This window comes from Pelecanus crispus, chromosome 15 (genome assembly GCF_030463565.1).
Source record: "Pelecanus crispus isolate bPelCri1 chromosome 15, bPelCri1.pri, whole genome shotgun sequence".
Taxonomy (NCBI): Eukaryota; Metazoa; Chordata; class Aves; order Pelecaniformes; family Pelecanidae; genus Pelecanus; species Pelecanus crispus.
Genome location: NC_134657.1, coordinates 2,010,028 through 2,030,997, shown reverse-complemented (window position 1 = coordinate 2,030,997; position 20,970 = coordinate 2,010,028). Strand labels below are relative to the sequence as shown.

The 20,970-nt window shown below is 48.0% G+C and overlaps 1 protein-coding gene across 10 annotated transcripts in view; it reads right to left on the bottom strand.

Moving 5' to 3' along the window:
- The window catches only part of EIF4G3 (eukaryotic translation initiation factor 4 gamma 3), a 100,697-nt gene that overhangs the window by 16,788 nt on the left and 62,939 nt on the right, over positions 1 to 20,970 (bottom strand). For 6 of the 10 annotated variants that reach the window (XM_075721636.1, XM_075721629.1, XM_075721630.1 and 3 more), the window contains 10 exons: positions 18,733 to 18,982; positions 16,036 to 16,169; positions 14,699 to 14,824; positions 9,378 to 9,548; positions 8,170 to 8,367; positions 7,296 to 7,442; positions 6,762 to 6,998; positions 4,322 to 4,426; positions 2,470 to 2,602; positions 1,239 to 1,333 (listed from right to left, as the gene is read on the bottom strand). In XM_075721636.1, coding sequence (XP_075577751.1) covers positions 1,239 to 1,333; positions 2,470 to 2,602; positions 4,322 to 4,426; positions 6,762 to 6,998; positions 7,296 to 7,442; positions 8,170 to 8,367; positions 9,378 to 9,548; positions 14,699 to 14,824; positions 16,036 to 16,169; positions 18,733 to 18,982 — 1,596 coding nt within the window. Of the gene's footprint in view, positions 1 to 1,238; positions 1,334 to 2,469; positions 2,603 to 4,321; positions 4,427 to 6,761; positions 6,999 to 7,295; positions 7,443 to 8,169; positions 8,368 to 9,377; positions 9,549 to 13,461; positions 13,573 to 14,698; positions 14,825 to 16,011; positions 16,170 to 18,732; positions 18,983 to 20,970 lie in introns of all 10 variants that reach the window. The other 4 variants (XM_075721634.1, XM_075721627.1, XM_075721635.1 and 1 more) reach the window with 2 other exon arrangements.

Here is a 20,970-nt window from a genome sequence, read left to right as displayed (position 1 = left end):
GAGGGCGAAGAATGACAATAGGTTGCAGAACTTGGAGGGGAAAAAGTAGTGTCTGACAAGAAGAGAACACTGATTTTGCAATGCTCAGTAGGTGAATTTATTGACGAGGAGGCTGTGACCCTGCAGATCTCTTTGTATGAGCTCCCCTCTCCTTCCGACAATGCAGCTGCTGTGGAGCCAGCTCTATTTGTACTGCATTTGTACGAACCGGAGTAGAAGGACTTTTCCCAGATGAGCTGTAAGCCCAGACAAAAGCAGGCTGAATCCCTCCTGCTAATTAAGTTTTGGAGTCTGTTTTATGACTTTCACAAGGAACAAACCGAGCTTGATCTTCAGTCTGTCCAGGTTCTGCTTTACAGCTCTCTGAGCATCCAGGAACTGAGAGTAAAATTCAGGGAGAATGACATTAACTGGGACAAGGGGATGTCTAGGAAACACCCTGATTTATGTGAAAGATGGAGCTCTCCTTGGCGAGAAATCCCAAAGCTGTTCTGAAGATCATTAAAAAAGGAGAAATCTCCAAGCTTGCCTAACCTGCAGCCTGAAATAAATGTCCCAAAATCTCCACTTTAATGGTAAAATAACAGGAAGACGCTTATCTGGAGGATGAGTGTGAAAGTTTAACACATACTGAGGGATGCAACTGCACCGCACAGGAGGCCAGAAACGCTGTAAAAGCGGACGCAGCTCTTCTCGTACGGCTTGAACCTTTCAAGCCTGGAGTGCTGCCATCTGTGATATGTCAGGAACATTTTGTTTTCAGTTTGAACGTGGCATCCTCATTCTACTAAGAAACAGCATCAGAACAGGGTCTTGAGAACTCGAGGCAGCAAAGGATTCCTACCAGACAGGTGTTTGAGATGCCTTCCGTAATAGCCATGTACGTGCTCCATTGCCACCACACACAATACCCCAACTCACAATCTCTGTTAATCGTTTAGTAAAAACACAGATTTTCCACCTTGGAGAACTTCTGGGTCACTAAAAGGACACTATAAATCTGAGAAAAAGCGCATGCATGCTCCTTTCCCTCAGAACAAGCAAACCAGGAACATTCAGAAGACAACGGAGTCTTCCTTTGCGCTTTATTTATGCGTAGTACTAACTCTAGGGATTTAAAAAGCCCCCAAACCCAAGTTTTGACCTGTAAACACCGTAACGGTCTTTCCTAGACAGATACAACAAGGTAAGACCTCAGCATTCTTGTTGCTCTGAACGAGCCTTGTGCTGGCACCTACCTTGGTGATTTTAAGGAACTTGGTGGGGTCCAGCACTCTGCTGTTCTTCGCCCCCTGCACAGTGTTCCAACCGCCTTCATCGACCCGCTGGACACCTGCCAGGCGACAAACACAACTGCCCTTAGCTCAACCCCGCCGCTCCCGCGCACCCCAGGAGAACGCAGGCGATCGTCTCCAAGCTCAACAGGAGGAGGAAAAGAAAACGGCACGTTTCTGCTAAGGCTCAGCACAATTCTGTGCCGAAATCATCTCTTTTGGAGCGTTTCTTCAGCCTAAGATGACGTAACTAACTTGCCTGACTTTATTATATTACAAAATAGCCTTGACATAAAAGATCTCACTATTTTCAAGGGCTGGTTTCGGTGGTGATTCTTCCTGGTTAGATTTCTCAGTGCGTGCGTTCTTGCGATCCGGATGCGGCTGCACATACTGTGCGGTCACAGGCTCACAAAAGGAGCAGATGACGCCTTTGCTAACCCAAAGCTGCATTTGTGGCACAAATTTCAGCAGTGCTAGGCTACTCTAGACACAGAACCATCCAGGCAGTCCCCAAGTTCCTTTCCTTCTCCTGATGTCAGTTTTAGGATAATTAAAACAAAGTCTACATGTATTTTCTTTACGCCCTGTTTTCACAGCACCTTCATTTGACAATCCTTAGTATTAAAGAATCCCAAAAGACGACTTTCTCCTCGCCCTGCTCTGTCCCAGTCTTCATTTTCCCAATCACTCCAAATTCATCTTCAGGTAGTGCCAGCCTCAAGGGCTGGCAGCAATTTAAGGTAATGCCAAGACGCGTTCTCATGCTGAGTTAACACCTCACAACTTTAACAGCTAAAGACAACATGGTTACTCTTGAAATTAGATGCTATTCTCTTGAAATGAGATGCTGCTGTATGCAAGAATGGATGGCAAATCTGACTCCTACGTAGTAACTGGTTATAACAGATTTCTGGCAGCCTGTCACAAAATCAAATATGGTTTGCATGAATGCGACACTTAAGCACTATTGGCCTGCGATTGTTTATTTTTACCCAAGGGATTTGCCCCCAAAAAGTCCACACAGCCAATCCACGGCAAGTCTGTTCCTTCTCCAGCCTCAGCCATAATCAATTCCCTTTGCTCATTACACTTCGGAAAAAACCCAGACTTTTTTTCCCTTATGTGGGGTTCTGACTATGGCCGCTGGTTGTGAAATGAGTGAAACGAGCAGCCAACTTGGCTTTTACTTTACCCGGTCTCCTCTTCTCTTTGGTCATGAGTTGTTGGACCTTCCTCTGTTCTTCTTGCTCTTCAATCTTGGCTTCTTTATGAATCTGCTCGATGGTCTTCGGACCCTGGTCTGCTCTCCGTGACACCCAGTTGCACTAGGAAAGAACCAAACATGTGCTCAGAGATACTTCCAGGGGAGGCACCGTAAATGGGCTATTTTGAACACCACGAACGAGGCCTAATCCTCCCACCCTTGTCATGTCTTAGAGGGGCTGCTCCCCGAGGGACTGGGGAAAATTTTGTGGAGCTGGGTCACATTGTGGACACGTTTATCCCAGCACCACAGGTCAAAGCTACGTACTCTGGCGTACTGACTGCAGCGTGTGCTTTGGTGGAGAATGGAGGCTGTGGCGAAGACCTGACTTTGGAGAGGCATGACTGAATTCAAGACATTTTAACCCCTAGCATCCTGCACGTTCCCAGCTTTCCAGTCTTTCTAGGTTCAGAGGAAAGAGAAAGACTAGAGGGAGGCTGCTGTCACTCTCTATCTGTTTATTACCGACACTGTTGGAGACCTTCCTCCAAGCTTGAGGAAAAAAATGAAACCCTGAAAATAAAGAAGCAAGAAGCAACTGCATTTCATCTGGAGATGGTGCTTTGCCACTCCAGGGATCACGATGGCTGAGACAGGAATCCTGCAGAGAGGGGTGGAGCTGTCTCTCCACAAAACGTTTCCACTGCTTGATGTGTCTACTCAAGCATATGCTGCAGAGATCCATCTACCCCCAGAATAACCAGACTGTCTCTTGATCTTGCTACAACCTCACGACAACTTTTGGGGTAACTGTCTTTGCGTACCCTGCAGTCAAAATGGTGACTTCAGCCTCCACAAAACCCCAAACCAGCTTCAAAACAGCGATCTGAGGTACGAGTAAAACCCGCTCAGGACTTTGGTCAAGTGCTGTCTCGTGGCTAAAGCCGCGCTGCATGGGTGAAATTACAGGCGCTGGGGAAGGTTTGTGCAGTCACGTCTTCGACCGCACGGTTTAGAGACACCTTTCACTGTATGAGACTCCAGCTTTAACGCCTTGGCTACGTTCAAAACCGATGCTTGACTGCAAAATGGGCAGGTCCCTGTCTGCACTTGGCTACGCCGAGTTACCTCCTACCTGTCATTTTTGGAGCTTAGTGCGGACCCACCATCGTCATGCTCTGGTGCAACGCAGACTCCATGTGCTTTTGCCTGCACAATATGGCCAGTAAACAGCCAGCAGATGCCTGGTTGTGCTACAATACGGGCTAACATAGGCCCGCCTTTCAATGGAATCCATACTGCCATGGAAAAGAGCCCTCACAGCTTTTACAGCCACGCTAACCGGTCCCCCTCACTTGTGGGTACGCATCTCGGAGCACTTCGGTCCCAGCAAGGAAGTGCTGGCAGGTAACAGTTACACCCGGAGCGCGTGAAACGAAGACAGCAAAGCAACGCGACTGACACAGACAAGCGCAGGGGATGCTGTGGGGAAAAACCACCCAAAACCTCTGCTGTGAAACGAGCTCAGGCGTGTCTGCTGCAGTGGGGCTAGGCTAGTGGGGCGAGAAGCCAGCACTACTGCTTAAGTAGTGTTGTTAAGCACAACCAAAACACCCGACACAAGCAGTTGATCTGTCTAACAACCCTGGCCTTCATGAAGGCAAAATGGGAGAGATTTCTTGTCTGTAAACAACCAGACTTTGGGGATAAGGGGGACAGATCTCCCCCCAGCGTCCCACTTCTGCTGTAAATACCGTAAATCCCTGCTCTCACATGAGAGCTCTTCCAGCCCGGACATTACAGGGAACGTGCTCTTTTACTTACTTGAGTTGGTACCTACCAGCCTTAGGTCTATTACATCCTGAAGCATGAACCGAATCCTTGAAGATGTTTTCCTCTCTTTCACAATCTTCTCCATCTGATTAAAATACTGGTCCATGCGAGGCTACGCAAGAGAAACATCATCATCGTCAATGTGTCTTGGAAGAAAATGAAAATATTCCCTCAGGTGGGGAGTCGGTGGGTTCTGCGTTACAGCATTTCTGTGCCAGAAACGCATCTGGGGACCCAGAGCTGCTCTCCGGAGAAGCGAGCGTTGGGTCTCATACGCTCCCCTGGGTCGGATTTGAGTGTGCGCAGTGCAGGATGTGCAGGAAACGGGGCACAAGTCTGCGGGCACCTCCTTCGTTTAGCACACGCTTTCTCTGCATTTTTAATTATTCAAATAATCTACACCCGCTGCACGTACACAATAAACTTGCCATCCATTGGGGGGGAAAAAAAAAACCCCAATGTGGTTTTTTTTCCATGGTGCAGCTAAACTGATCTACTGGCTAGCTGCCACCAAAAACGGGGAGTCCTGCTCTACCTCTGAGCTCCTCCTTTTCATATCAGCATGAGCGCTCACCTCAGCCCGAGAAAAACCAGCTCAGGAAACTAAACGGGCATAAAACTAACCCTGCAAACATCATTTCGGTGCTTTACCTCCCTGAACTGTCTCAGCCGGGGTCAGGCAAGAGAAGAAGGGGCAGAAGCACTGCTTCTCTCAGCAAGAAGCTGTTTAACGGGCTTAGCTGCAATATGAAATCCCACAAGCTCCTTTGCAGCCAAAAAGTCATGGTGTGATGGAATCCAAATCAGTTGGCACTAAGACATGAAATGGTATCATTAGAGAAGCCTCCACTAGGTCTAAATTTGACTCGCCAAGATCCAAAAAGCCCAAAATGGGATGTCTGGCTGTTTTAAATAACAAGTTTCAAGGCAGTTTTGTAAAACGTTTCCCAGTCCCTTCACTAAAAACTATCTAAACCCTTTTCCTTATACTTCAACAAACAAGAAAAACCCTATTAAAATTTGGTTCTGGCCTTGCCTTGGAAAGTTTCAGCTCAGAGCAAATGTTTCCAAAGTTAGGAATGACAGGGAAAATATTTGAAATGGACTTTGTCCAGCAGCTTTAATTATAACTATCACTAACACTTCAGGTTCAATAAAAACACATAATAAAACATCTACCCCATTAACAGAAAATAAATAAAGGATCCTCACTCAATCTTGATAGAAATAACAAATCACAAAGACGGGACACGGACAGCGTCTCACACCGGGTAACAGGACATCTGCAAGCACTTCCCTGCGGCGCGCACGCTCCGCGCTCTGCGGTGCACGGCTCAGGCTTGCAGAACCGGCCAGTGCACCAAAGCGTTGGCTTTTGCAGCGTTTCCACGCTCGCAAAGACCAAAACAGCCTCCAGGACTCATCCGACGTGACCTCAGCTACTGCCTTCACGTCAGACCCTGTTTTCTTCCCAAAGCACGTGGAGAAATTTAATCCCCGCTTCTGGCACTTTCAAACCGCATCGATAACGCTGTTGCGTTAACAGCGTAGGGTATTTGGCCGGGGGGATCGGTGGTAAACTACGCTGTTTTGGTCAATGCTCCACAAAGCAGTTTGGGAAACTGTTTCCCCGTAAGGATCAGGATTGATCCGCTGTGATCCCTGCAATCCAGCGCACTGTAAGGGAACTCCCTTCCCCGAGCAGCTGAAAACAATTAGCTCAGTTTGTTTCCAGAGCTGACTCCGACCGATTTCTGGCAAAACCCTCGAATGCTTTTTCATCCCAAGCCTGGCTTTTGTGAAGGAGAAGCAGACTGCAGTGCCAAGAGAAGCTCATCGAGCGCGTAATGCTCCGTGCTACATATACATTTGTTGGGAAGTCGGGAGGAAGATGCTGGAGCGCTGCAGTTGCAAAACAGCTGCTTCATTCCAGCATAGCTGGAGATGATGATGACACAAAATAAATGCATCCTCCAAGGTTCAGGTGGAGGTTTAGGCCAGTTAATGAGGGTTTTTTTTAGATTTAACCTGAACAATACATTCGGTGGTAGATTTTGTAGGTAACCTAAGTCTTCAGTGGTATAGAAACAACTCTGAATCTTAATGGTTTGGAAACTAGAGATAAGAGGTGAATTCTATTTGGAAAAAGGAACCCATAGGATATGCTGAGCGCTTTCTAGAGCGTGTGATTGGACGAAGTTATTTGGAAGCAAGTAGCGCCTGGAGAACACCGTTGAAACTCTATCAGAAAGGGGCAGAGAGGAGGGAGCGAGGCCAGGTCGTGATGAAACATCCGTAGAAAAGCGGATGATTTCCTCATGCTGTAGAGAAATTCCAAAAAAAAAAAAAAAAAAAAAAAAAAAAAATCCTCAAATAAACCCCCCCACACCCCCATTTTTCCATCCCTGCCCTGAAAGCCTCAGCTCTCACTCCCGGTCCTGCCCTACCTTTGCTTTCTCAAAGTCCAGGTCCTTGCCAATGGTAGTTAGCAGGCGGCAAAGGCACTCGAGGGACTCCTCATCGTGGTTTTTCAGCAGCTTTACCACGCAGTCATGCATGATAGCCTCCGTCAGCATTTTTAGTTTGAAAAGCTCGCCAATGAATTTTATATTCCCAATGGATCTCCGTCGGGCTTTGTCCTTGGCCTCTTCCAGCTCGTCATGGAGCCGTGTCTTCTCCTCTGGCTGTAAAACAGAAAAACAGCTCTAAAAAAAAAACCATGTTCACAGAGAACAGAACTCTTCAAAAGATGCACTTTTACATTTATAGTTGCTGTTGTCCCTGCTTACTCTTTTTCGCCTAAAAACCAGAAAGAGGCTGGTATAAACCTGCTGATCAAGGCAAATATTCTTTATTATACTCAGCCACAGTAACAGAATGAAACTCTCGACTCCCAGATTCCCCCCAGATCGACTGCCATCTTCAAAAGAGATCATTTTCAGAGGGAGCTCTGAGAATTTATGGGGAAAAATACCACTTACAGTGGTAGCAGCTTCAAGTTCTTTCTGCTTCTTTTCAAAGACGTCATCATCAGCCTTGTCCTTTTCAAATTCCTTCTGGCAGCGATTTAAGAGCAACTTGCGGAAATTTACTGTGCTCCCAGGTTTGTCTGCCATGGGCACTTTCAGCTACGGGAGAAGGAAGAAAAACATCAGCAGAAATACGGCTAAACTCTACATACGAGTGAGGTTTCCTATAAGCCATCCATTACATTTTATTATGCACTTCATATTCAGCAACACAAGCCGGCAAGGCTATGACAGTTAAGCGTCACGTCATGATTTCCAGCCAAGTTTTACATTTCACATGTAAAGTCGCACTCCAAACTTGGCTGACACCACCTCCGCCCGGAGACAGATTACATTTCCATTCACGGGATCCTTTAAAAAGACACTTTGCTTAAAAACGCTCTTGTTACGTGCTCAAGACTCTGGAGCCGTGCTCCTTCGTTGCACGTCACGAAGGATCGGGGGAAGAGGGGATTATTTTGTCCCAAATAAATTAGTTGAAAACTAGCTGTCCCAAGGCTGGCTTGGCACCTCGGGCTCCCCTTCAAAACAAGAGAGAGAAATTGGACTTTCCAAACATGACTCATTGCATCTTGTGACCAGGCAGAGCGAAGTATCGTCAACTCCAAGCAACACATAGCTCCAAGCAAAGCCCTCTGCCTGCAGGCATGGCCAACGAATGTAGAAGAAGAAATCCGTCCTGTAAATTATTTTTATTCACGCTCGGAAACTAAGATTTAACTCTGCTCTCGCCACGTTTATATTACTGCCGATCAGTTAATGGCGATAACGTGCAGAACATTCACCCATGCAGAGGAATTTCCCATTTGACTTTGGCGGCTCTTACCGTTACAAGACATCTGCACATGTTGGCATACGCCACCGAGAAGCTCGGTTCGTCGATAGCCTTCTCGAAGACCAGGTCGATGACTCCTTTCAGCCTCTCTTCTGTATCTACTGTCAGGTCTGTCACTTGCTTCATGAGCTGATTGAACATCTGGGGCGTCAGCTTGTTCAAGATGCTTCGTACCTTGCGGAACAGCTCCTAAATGACAGACAAACTGTAAGTTTAAGCACAAATCTAACGGGTGGCTTCCAGGAACGAGCTGGCATGCATCTTAAAGGTGAATGGAGACGATGTCCTATAGGAGCTTCTGGGAAGTTGAGTTACACACAGACATGCATTTGTGCACAGCCCAGCTCCAGTTCTAACTCAGCTACCGAAGACCAAAGCTACGGGGCAGGATTTTTGGAAACACCCAAGTGCTTTTTTCAAGTGCAACAGCGGCACAAAGCCCTTGCTGTCACCCATCTGAAATATTCTTCTTGATAACAGCTTAAGCCACAAGATAGAAATTAACAGGGAGTGGCCGCCCTCTCCCTCAACTAGAGGTAATCAGCTTCTCCTATATTTACTTTAAGGCACTTCCCCCCCCCGCCCCTGAATGATAATTAGGCCAACAATGCTGCCGTTAGCCCCAAGAACAGAATTCCAGTGTCCTTCAAGACTATCCCAACTTATCCTACAAATTACACGTTTGACCAGCAGGCAAATGCCTCTGCCCAGAGTGGCTGCCCCACAGAGGAGAGGAGGGGGAGAAAGGCACAGAGAAAGCTTCAGAGACGGCGCTGTTGGGCTGGGCAGGACAAACTGACAGAGGAACCTCAGTCTTGCTGAGGTTCAGGGCAGAAACATAGTCTAAAAGGGGATAAAAAGCAAGTTCTGTCCTGGAATGTTTGAGGTTGGTTGTTTTAGAAGGGAGACAGAAATATTCTAGTAAAATAGCAATAGACAAACAGTCCTGGAAGAGAGGTAGTAGGTTGTCTGGTGTTCCCTATTTAGACTCGCTTAATATACAGGATTGCCATTTAAACTCGAGGTCAAGAATAAACACATGAAGAAAAAAAAAAAAAAAATATCAAGGTAGGGGAAAGCTGTGATCCAAACTGGAATTCATTGCTCTTTTTCACTGTCTCACACAACAGCAAAGGCAAACTACCAGCCTCCTCCTGTTACAGACTGCTGTACTCGGAAGCGCTTGCTAACGCTCTCACCTGGGTTTTGACATTTTCTGGGTCCTCGGTTTGGTTTTCTCTCTTCAGGCTCGGCTTCCAGGCATTCTCTGCCTTCTTGAGGTGGACATCCTCCTTCACACACACAGTGATGATCTTCCTGGGCTCTCTCCTCTGGCCTGGCTGAGATCTCCTCGGTCCAACATTCAACAACTAGGACAAAAACATTCCTTGTTATATCGCCTTTTAAACTCGCATCGCGATAAAACACTGCAGGGCGCACGCCAACACCCGCCGATGGCAGCGCCAACCATCAGCAACTCCTCCTAGGACTTTGAGGACTCCCTCTGACCCACCACACCGGTCCAGGGTGGTCAGAGGGAACATGAAGACACCAAACATGTTTCCCTCGGGCAGCTTTTCCCAAAACAGATATGGGATGACCACTGCCTACACGCATCAGCGATGCTCCAGATGCTGCTTAAGTGCTGCAGAACGCACCCCTACTGACCAAAACTGCCTCTTCAAAGCCAGAAACTCTGTAACTGAGACATCGTAGCAAAGGTGTCTTTAAGGATTACATCAGTCCTTACAGGTGTATTTGAAATGTGCCATCCCAAGTATTAGATAATGATAAATTAGCAGCTCTGCCAAAAACGTTAGGTTTTACTGGAGATTGCTTCAAACAGAGCCATTTTGAGACAGGAATTGCGTAAGACACACTGAATGGAGCATGAGTGCTGCTCCTGCGTTGTAGAAACACGGATCCTAACAGCGTGGGTCAAACTCTTTGCAGTTTCACAGAAGAAAAGGAAACAGTACTTTGTTTGAAACAGCATCAAGTGCTTCTCTGCAATCCTGTATAACGTGATGCTCCCCCTGGTCAAACCAGGTACGAAAACTGCAGAAACCGGGGAGTTTTTCATCGGTTGTACAAGCGATAGGGCACAAGACACCCCCAAACTCCCTCTTCATCATCCAGGAGCTTCTGCTTAAGGACTAAAGGTATCAAGTGCTGTCGGGACATTATTCTTCCCCCGCGCTCTTTCATTTTTCTGAACTCATTAGAAATGTCCAACCTCAATGTAAAAATTAGCGCAGCAACAAAACTCCATTATCAAACCCCGTTACTTTCCACAGAAGTAATTACTCTCTTCAGTGGGCAGTAGGCAACCTCAACATGAAAGATGGGCCATTTAAAACATTTCTTTGTTCAACAAAGGGATTCAATCAGCATCAGAGAGGCAAAACCATCTCAGTTATTCAAAGAGCTTCACTGAATACGTGAGGAGAGGCTCTTAGCTGGTGCCTCTCATGTCATATACCAGCCCCAAATCCACCTCTGCATAATTAAAAAAGAAAACCCTCCTTAAAGGCAGGAGCTTGTATCTGCGATTTGAACCGCTCGGCTTTGACGACGCAAATGCATGCCGCCGATGAGAGCAAACGAACGTAATCGCCGCCACTGCCGGGGTTCTCCTTTGGGCTTCGTTATGTGATAACAGCAACAGAAGATGTTGTCAAAAGACAATGACCTCATGCCATGATGCGCTTCGTACGCCGAGGCGACGCGTGGGAGAGGGCTACGTGGTGCAGCGTGTTGGCACGCTGCCCCAGCACCTACGAAGACCTGTGTTCAGATCCCGCTGGCACGCACAGAACCCATCAGACTCGTTCAAACTTTATCGGACGCACGCTGTAATTGTAACGCAACCGCGCGAACCGATCGCTCCTGAGAAATCAACAGTGGAACGAGACAGCAAGAACGGGGAGCCTTCATGATGCTTTTGTGTGTTAGTCGTCTTCCTAAACCAGTCGTCAATCCCTCCCTACGACCCCTCTCTGCTCCCACCCAGAGCCCTCGATCGACACCGGTGTGACACAGCAAAGTCTGCTTAGCAGCCCCGCATTGAGACATCCACCTCTGGTTTTAGGCAATTTCATGCAATTTTGCTGCCCAGGTTCTAACCACCCTGCAGCCGTACGGCCGTGGAAAGAAGAAACTTCCCTCCAGCTGGAAAACCAGACAATAACGCAACAGAAAAGCGACCAGTTTCAGCCACGCATGCTAGACCTCATCACACACCTCCCTGCCCATAGAAAGCTCGGTAACTGGAGCCAGACTGGCAGCGTGACCTGAAAATTGAAATGTTTGGGCTCATTTCCCCAAGGAACACGGGCAAAGCCGACGAGAGGTAACCTGCGGCCGCCCCGTCTCTCTTGCGCAGAGGCAGCTCTGGTCTGAAGGCGCGTCCGACCGCAGCCGGCTGCACCGCGCGTCCGACCGCAGCCAGCTGCACCGCGCGAGGACAGAGCCGCAGAGGCACGGCGCTTCCTCGGGTACGGGTCCACGCAAAGCCGAAGCGGTGGCTTTTGGAGCTGACGTACCTCCCTGAAGGAGGTGACTACTTCCCTTGCAAAACTGATGGATGCAAGGACCACTCTCGCATCCCCCGAATATCAGCGTGTTACCTGACACAGGCTTCTCAAATCTGGCTGCCTTCGAGACCAGACCTTTGAGTGCATTAGTAGAACAAAGACTTTCTGTAAGATTGGAATTTTTTAGTATCTGCGAATAAACTTGGTTCAAACTGTTTGATTAGGTTTTAAAAGCAGCAAACAGAAGCCTCCTTTGAACGCGTAACAGAATAATATACAGATCAAACTTTTAAGAGAAAAAAATCCGGGGTTTTTTGGTTCCAAATTTACAAAGCGGCCAGTTAAAGAGGCGCTTGAGCTCATGCCTGGCCTCCTTTTTGTAACCCAGTCCAAGTAAATAATAAAGGATCTGTAGCACCTGTGATTACAGCGCTACAGCTTGCAATGAAATAATATTTTCCACCAAAGGCACGGAGAAGTGCTTACCAGATGTTACTACATTAATCTGAAGTACCTGTCTTCTGGATGAAGAGAGGGGAAAAAAAGGAAAGCAGAAAGAAACAGGGACAAGCCTTCTGCAGAGGAGCCAAAATCTCACAGCAACACAGCACGACCTGGTGCTCTCCCTCACGGTCCGCTTCCACTCTTAGGACACGAGTCATGGTAATGCTTTAAAAAACATCCGAGAAGTTAAAGAACTGCTTCTCCCCCTACAACAGGCTTCAAACGCAGAAGGTGAAATTGAGGGCAGATGCTAGGAGCGACTCTGCCTTCCAGGGAAGCACAAGAACCGAGGCGAGGCGAGTTTCCCTCTTGTCTCAGGAAGGATGAAAGCAGACGCATCCCGCCTCGGCGCACAGGGATGGACCGGTCCTCTCCAACCCTACCGCTCTTGTGTTTGCATCTCGTTACCCGCTGCACTCATCTAACTTCTCGTCTACATCAAAAAGCGCTCATTAGCCGTATTTTATTCCTGTGCAATTACACCCCTTGTGTTGTTCGATGCGACATTTGTTAGTTCTAAAAACAGTCATACAACACGTTTAAGCGAAAAGAAGGAAATAAAGAGAAAAGCCGAGGAAGCAAAACAAAAAAGATTCTCAACGTGCCGAAAGCTTGTTAGCGCTGAGCTGCTCGACATTATTTCGAGGGCAAGGAATAGGCAGTGGGGTTTAATGGTTTATGGGCATGGCCTGTGCAGAGGTGGAATGACCGAGTGGACAGACAGCGTACACGCAGATTTTTGCCATGCTTTACGAGAAGATAACGTCTGATTTTGCTCGGGGCTGAAAACCCTCTCATCCTATAACCGCCGACGTCACAGGACAGCAGGGCTTGTTAAACAACGTTACCTTCCGACCCTCCTCGAGAAAAATGCAAAGAAAGGCTCTACTCTGTAAAGGCGCAAATGTAAGATGTATGTTATGTGCTGAATGCTCCAAATGAACGGGGTAAGCGGGACTTACCTTTTCTCCCCCTTTCCACAGGTCTGCAAAGTGCAGACCCCTCGCGGATCCCGCTCAGGCCAACGTCCCAGCATGCCCTCAGCTGGTGATGTCCCACCCACCACTGAAGACTGCCTAGAGGGGTACAATGCAAGTCTTGTTTCGTTTTTTTTTTAAACACTGTTGCACCTTTTTGTAAAGTTTTCTGCCAGTCGTTCTTTATCAACAGTGGGCGTTAGGGAAAAAGACAACTCTACAAAAAGGTGCAAAGACTGGGGGGGAGAGGGGGGGATTTGGCTTACCCCTATCGGCAGGTTCCTCAATGGTGGGTGAGGCGAGACCAAGAGAGGGCATGCTGGGGAACCGCACCGAGCCAGGGAAGGCAATCCAGGGTTGCTCTGCACTTTGCAGGCCTGCGGAAAGAGAAAGAGCGACAGGGACATTACCAAGATGCCGGGAGGCTCGGGACATTCGGCGCACGAAAGGAGAGAAGGCGCCGGAGTACAACCTGCAAGTCCTAAATATAGGAGGCGATGTCGACCTCAAACGGCATCGAGGTTTCAGGACCGGGCGGTGCTCCGAGAGAAACCGTGACACCGAAGCTACTCCAAGACACGGACGCGCACCCCAGAACCGAGGCGCCGGCCACGAGACCGCTCCCAAACCAGAAATATTACATCAACTCAAAATCGCCGGGTTTGACTCCAAGCCTCCTGGAAATCTGCACGCTTGGAAGCCAAGGTTATTCAGCGACCTCCTCTGAAACCAGCAGTTTTGAAAGATAAATGGCGGCTATGTCACTAGACAGATCTAGATGGATACGTTGGATGTATCCTAAGAGACAGATGGAGAATCAATGTTCACACCTAATGGAGGCAGCCTCCATCCTCCAGCTGCGGCTGACCGGGCGGCACCGTGCTGGGGGGCACCCGCACCCCAAGAAAAAGAGAAGGCAAAGGCAAGAAGGAAGAATTCAGAGAGGGATTTCAGAGTTTGGGCAAAGCCAGACACAGGGAAAAGGAGAGAAAGTGAAAGATAAGCAGAGAAAAAGGCAGGAAAACAAGGAATGAAGTGACCGAAGCAAAGCAACATGGGGAGGTATAGAGAAAGCAGGAACATACACAAGCGCTGTGTATATTCTTTTTGTTGTTGTCGTTAGTAAAATCTATTTGCTCTACTGGCACACTTTATAAAATAGACTCCCACGATGACCCACACTGACGCCGGGTTGTTGTACGAGAAACGTGTGTTCACACACGTGCCACTGCCAGCTCCTCAGCGTGGAAACAGGTTTCCACGCCTCTCGCGTGGGAAACGGGGAAGGAGATCAAATCCATTTAAGACCAATACGTACCGGTTAAAACCATCTGCAACGTTTTTCTCATTTGCCTAAATTTTGACAGCCAAGCAAACATCACCCTTGCATTCATCCCGACAAACCCAGAACCACCGGAGCATCGGAAGAGGCCCAAAAGCGTGAGGATGGACTTCATCGGTGTTAAGGCCGGTTTTTAAATTAGCAATTTGGGGTAAACTCACACTTCCAGATACGTTTCTTCCACTGGAGGTTTGCCTCCCAAAATCAGCAAAGGCTGGCGTGAAGTCCGGTCCTCGAGGCAGTATCCGAGGGTCCAGAGTTCTCAGGGGCAATTTCGGCTGATTGACCTGCATTGTGGAGCAGAACAAACAAACAGGATCTGTTCAGCGGGTGCTGGAGCTACCAAAGTTCACGCAAGTCTACAGACAACCTCTGCTAAACCCTAAGAGTCATATTTAATATCCAAATTAATGCTTTCGACAAACTGTGCAAGTTTTATGCATCCACACTCACACTAAGAATAAGCATTTAATTTAAAATACGTCTTCTGCAGGTGACTATTGAGGAAATAGGTGGAGTTCAGAAACATTTCAAGGCTGAGCATGACTTACGGAGGATAAAATTACGGCAACACGGGCCCGTCTTCCACAAAAGGAATGTGATAGTCTTGGTTCAGGATCACAAAACTGCCACCTTCCCTCAAACAAATGTCTTTTGTGTTAACAAGACAGATAGCCAGCCGAGGAAAGGAAACTCAAAGGCAGACAGAGCAGTGAGAAGCAATCGCGGAAAAACAGTAGGCGGATGAAATAATTTTGGGAACAAAGCTGCGTTTTACAATTTGTCTGGGTATGAAATTCAGAGTGGAAATGTTTCTGCACATGAGAATCGCCTATATCCTGAGCTGCGCTCGAATCTTAAGAGCGAGTCTGTAACGGTTACATCAAAATCAATGAACTCCATAGTTCTAACTGAGATGAGAACAAGGGCTTGGTGTCAGCACTTCAGAAATAACAAGGATTTCAATAAGCGCAGACATACGGCAGAGTAAATCACATCTGTAATAAGGCTGGATAGAAATCACAAAACAAGTTCTTGAGAATCAAGATTTTAAAGATCTTTTATTAGATCAGCTCATAAACACCGACACAACTGCTTCGGACCAAAAAAAGAGTTTGCCCAAAAGCCTGCCTATGCTTTCTAACCATAGAATTGATCTAATAAAAGACACTGCCTCTCTGCTCAGTCCTGCTTTGCTTACATCCTTAGTTCTTCATGGTTATGTCATCTTAGATTTTAATAACAACCTGGTATAACTTAATCCAGATAGAGACCATTAAAAATCCTTCGGTTTTTAAATCATCTGTGCACATTCATTAGGCACCAACACCTCTATTTGAAGAATTTTGTGATTAACATTAACATCAGCCAAATATTTCCCCTGCCCGACAAAAGTCTGCATCGAAACGGTCAAGCACTAAAGCACGCATTAGGGATCTTTATTTATATTAAAAAAAAAAAAAATTGCACGCACCTGCTTTATCGGCTCTCCTCTCACCTTGTCGAGAACGACATCGCTTATGGGAGGCAGCCCCTCCGGCTTTTGGATACAGGCAGGCATGAACTGGAAATCCAGTAAGAATTCCCGGTCGTACTGCTTCTTCCCCTCTGGGTCCAGGGGCTTCCACTGCTCTATAAGGGGAGAAGGTGCCTGAGATTCATAGGTAACAAAAACCTTCGCTCTCCGAGACGCGTTGCTGGTAAATCCAAGGGGAAGAGATTGCTACAGCCGCTTGGGAAATTTTCATTTAACTTTATATTCATTTTGAAGGCAGGGAGGAGAGGAATACGCTTCACATTAAAGGGACATAAAGAATGGGGAGCGTACAGCCGGCTCCAGCAGCAGCCGCTCACGGAACTGATCACTAATTCCAGTTTTAACCCACGTCATCTCATTTGAGCTCCGGGTTCCGCTCCCTCGAAACGGGGACGATTCCCCGTTTCTGGGTAAAAGCGCAAAAGTTAAAGCGGCTGGTTTTGCGTAAAAGTGAACAATAAATGCAGAGCCGAGGAGAGCACTGCGCAGAACAAAAACATCCTTTGAAAACGTGAAAATACCAAGCCTTTAACAACCCGCGCTGGAGATAACGGTGGGAACCAAAAGCAAACACAACCACAGGCCACGCTTTACCAATTACAACTTTTCACCTGTTTTTTCAGAGGGCTTTCTGGGCAGAACTGTGGCACGGAGGACCTTGCCTGATGCAAATGAAAATGTCAACCTGCAGCCGTTTCAGCGCAAGGAAAATTAGCAGCTGGTAGCCTAGAGACAGGATTTTCTCTGCCGGCCGCAGTTTGTTTGAAGGCAGGACGGAAAACATGGGCTTGCTCAGCAGCCAGGTTAAGCAGTCAGGCCCCTCAGCGGGCGGCACCTTTTTATCCGAAGGAAAACATCTGTACGAGATGCCGCCTTCGTACCTCACTGATGCCGAACGGCGTTGCTTTGCATTTATCCAGCCGCCCAGGTTCGCTGTTACGTTTTCCTATTATTTCTTTATTTTAGTCCCTGGCCACCAGCTTTAGGGTTCCCCCCATCCTCACCCCCGCAGAGGCCACGAACAGGAACGTATTTCAAGCGATGGGTTTTAATAACTGGGAATGACAATACACAAAAGTCGTTAGGATTTTTAGCTCTTTGTGCAGCTTTATCTCTACAGAGCTCCAGGATAAAAGGGTGCAGAGAATGGTTGGGCTGGCTAGCTGTGTCCCAGCCAGAATTCCCAGCCAGCTGCCAATCCACTGTGCCACACCACCCTCCGTTCATCACGGAAAAGTACTGACAGCAGTAAGAAACAGTTTATGCGTACAGTTTCCTTCTCCTGAAAAGATCTTAACAAGCTGTTTTAACGTGGGAAGCAGCTGGGAAGCGTCACAGGCAGGCTTTCTGCATCCCCAACGAGGGGAGAGACCGGGATACAACACACAATTCCTCCCGTGGTTGACCGAAAGGCAAAAATCCCCCTTTTTAGAAAGGGCAGAGCTGAAATCACCGATTATTGCACCAAGTGGCCAGGTCTGCTTTGCAGCAGGCAAGTCCAATGCACGTTGCTTTCCAAGGGATCGATCCAACCGCTCCCGCTGAGCGGATGGACGTCCGGGTCCAACTGGGAGCGCTCCGACTGCATTGAGCGTTTCGGAGAGACAGCTGACGAATTAGGGATTCACTTCAAGACGTGCTTAACTAATGAACTGGTCAGCTATCAGAAGTGTGCGGTAAACTGGCGAGAGGCCTCTATGTTTTCTCCTAACGATAGGATGCTACCAACTTAATCAAAGAGAAGCAACTCGCAGCACCGAAATAACCACGGCAGTGCAATCACTTAACGGTGGTGCTCCTTCCCGGTACCTTGTCCAGGCTCTCACGGCCCTTCCTTATTTTGTTTTATACTCTTTAATTTCTGAGCTCTTAAGAAAATGACTAATTGATTTGGAGGGAGCTTCACCTGAATAAGAAATGGCTTAAAAATCGGTAGCAACCTAAAAGTTGGTCTCAAGGTCTCTCTTAATGAGGTGAATTAAGAGGTTCAGGTCTACAAATTAAGTATCTTAAATAACAAAACCAGCCCTTCGGTAGACTATATCCAGTGCTAACCAGCAACAAAAGGACCACATCCTGTGACCCACACTTGAATTATTTTATCAGAAGAACTGCATGCTCACAGTTCAATAGCAGAGCCTGGACTGAAAACCACGTACTGTTTCTTTTCCTTTTCCTTTCTTTTCTAGAAATCTGAAGATCTATGCAACTGTTTAGCCAGGAAACAAAATCTATATAAACACACATACTCATATTTAGTACCCAATCAGGACTTTCAAATCTCTTATTTAAGGTATGCCTGCTTATATGGAATTTCTCGGATCATTCTCAGCTGTCGATCACACGGGAACCAATTTGCCGCCGTTTCCACTGTGCTGCAGCCAACATCCACATGTGCAATAAATTCAAGGAATCGGGGATTTTCTCTTCGCTGCCACCAGCAAGAGAAAAAACCGCTTTTCCTCTCGTGCTCACCCAGAAGGTCTCTCTGAGCCTGCTGGTTAGCGGACCCCAGCGGAGCCGGTAACGCGGGACCCCCCTGCAGCCCCGCCGGGAACGCCCCTCCTTCCGCGGGGAGGACACACGGGGCGTCAGCAGCCCTTGAAGGAGGGAGGCAGGAAACCAAGCGAGCACGCAGGAGGCCCAAGCAGCATTTACCTGGTTTATACTGGTACACTGGCCCTTCGCTGGAGCTCTCTGTGAAGCCTGAGTTTGCATCGGTTCCTTCGCCCTCCGAAACGCTCTCGGCGCCGTTCCGCACAGGTTCTGCTTCCTGCTCGCCGTTTTCTTCCACAGGTTTCGATTTTTTAAGTTCAGAGGGGTCTCTCTCCAGTTGAAACCCATGGCTCATTTTCTCCTGTTCAGATTCAAGTACTTTATCACCTGAAAGTTCCTCTTCCACTTTAGGCTGAAGCACAGATGGGAAAACACAGAGGTTACGATAAAAACACCCTGCCAAAACGCGAAGCGCGCAAAACGTCTCTTCATTTATTCACACGGCATTTTTGCGCGTGGCGGGAACACACATGCATCTTAAACAGCAATACGGAACACCACACAGAACAACCGGTTTAAAAAAAGATTATCTTTAAAAAAAGATTCATCGGTTCGTTCCCGGAGCTAACCCACCGATAATTAAAAGCGCAACTGGAAAGACTTGGCGTTGCCCGCGACATCCCCAGGGGCTACTGGGATCAGATGGAAGGAACTTAAGCCCTACAGCGTGGCAGCCACGAGCAATTCCAGCCTGGAAAGACAACCTCGCTTCTCCCCTCTCCCGCGGCTCATCGGCTTCTTTAAAGGGCGCGCTGTGCTCGTTTTGGGGGATCCTTCTTTTGAACGTGCGCTTCCTGCTGCTAACTGCAGCAGATCCCACTAAAGGCGGCAACGCGACATACGGCCACCATTTCAGCATCTCGGTTTCAGGAAAAAGCATTAATAGTATCCCTGGCTGTTCATTTTAGAGCTCTCCAAGGACACAGCCTTGCTCTGCATTCAGAGAGGAGGCGTCTGCAACGCGCTTCTCCTGGGAGAAACCCCAACGCGTCTAAGCATCACCCAAAGGAAAGGCTTAATCGAGGGTGCTCCGGAAGAGCCTCTCGACCCTCTCGCCTCCCTGCCTGAGGGCACCTAAAGCATCCCAAAACGCTTTTTGCAGATTTTTCAAGGGAATACGCTGAAAAATTAGCATCGGCGAAAACGCCGAGTGGTCCAGGAGACAAGACCCCTCCGATAAACGACAAAGAAAACACACAGAGTATAAACTCGCTGGCCCAGCCCCAGCGACGTCTTTCGCTCTCTGGCTTGAAAACGAGCACAGGGATGCTTTTAATTTCCTTGGATGACCCAATCTTCAGCTTTTCCGCTGCGCGCAGACCAGCTGCCGCAGCGCGATACCTGGCGCGGGAGCATTTTAAGCATGTGTTCCCCCCCAAACAGAGGGGACAGCATCTGCGTAGCCTTCGCAACGCGCAGGCGAGCCTCTCTGCTGTTTCGGAGGAACCGCGAACGCCTGCCTACGCAAAGGATGAAGCACGGCACTAGACTCAAGACTGACTGCAAAAACTCGCTTTCAGAGCGGAAAGCTGCAACGATGTCTGTGGTAAGGGAAAGTTGTGGAGGAAATAGCAGCCGAATATTAACTGGGGAGAAACGTGGAGTGAAGCAGCCATGCTGCGTCTGCGTCACATCTGGCCCACATCAGGTTTTTTACAGTTTTCAGACAGGGCAGCCTGAATTTTTACATTTTTACTCTCTTAACCCCTCTGTGATCTGTTCTAACCCCAATTTCACCCAGGATATTAAACTAAGAGGCTCCTCCTGTAACATTCCTACCAGAACAGCAACACGGGAGATTTTCATTACTCATCTGATTACCGTGGAGGTGGTTTTGCCTGAAAGTGTCAACATTTTCTTTGCCCAGCTTCTCTGTCAGGTGGTCACACGGAGAACTAACCTTCGGCCGTGACATCACAGTGACATCACTGTGCAGCCGCAGAACCTGCCAAGCGTCACCACGTGGCCTCGGGGACCCAAACCGGGGCAGCGCTCGGGGATTCAAACTCGCTTTTATCTCCTCCTTCACTGGGAGGACAGCAGCGACATGTTCTTAAGTGTTGGGGGTCGCTAAATTAAGCGAGAACGGAGAAAGCTTGAAGAGCTTCAACAGGGAACAGACTAAAACCAGTTATCTAAAGGATGCTGCGGAATATCACAGCTTCTCTACAACTACCTGAAAGGAGGGGGCAGTGAGGGGGGTGTTGGGCTCTTCTCCCAAGTAGTTAGCGATAGGACGAGAGGAAATGGGCTCAAGCTGCGCCAGGGGAGGTTTAGGCTGGAAATTAGGAAAAATTTCTTTACGGAAAGGGTGGTCAAGCATTGGAACAGGCTGCCCAG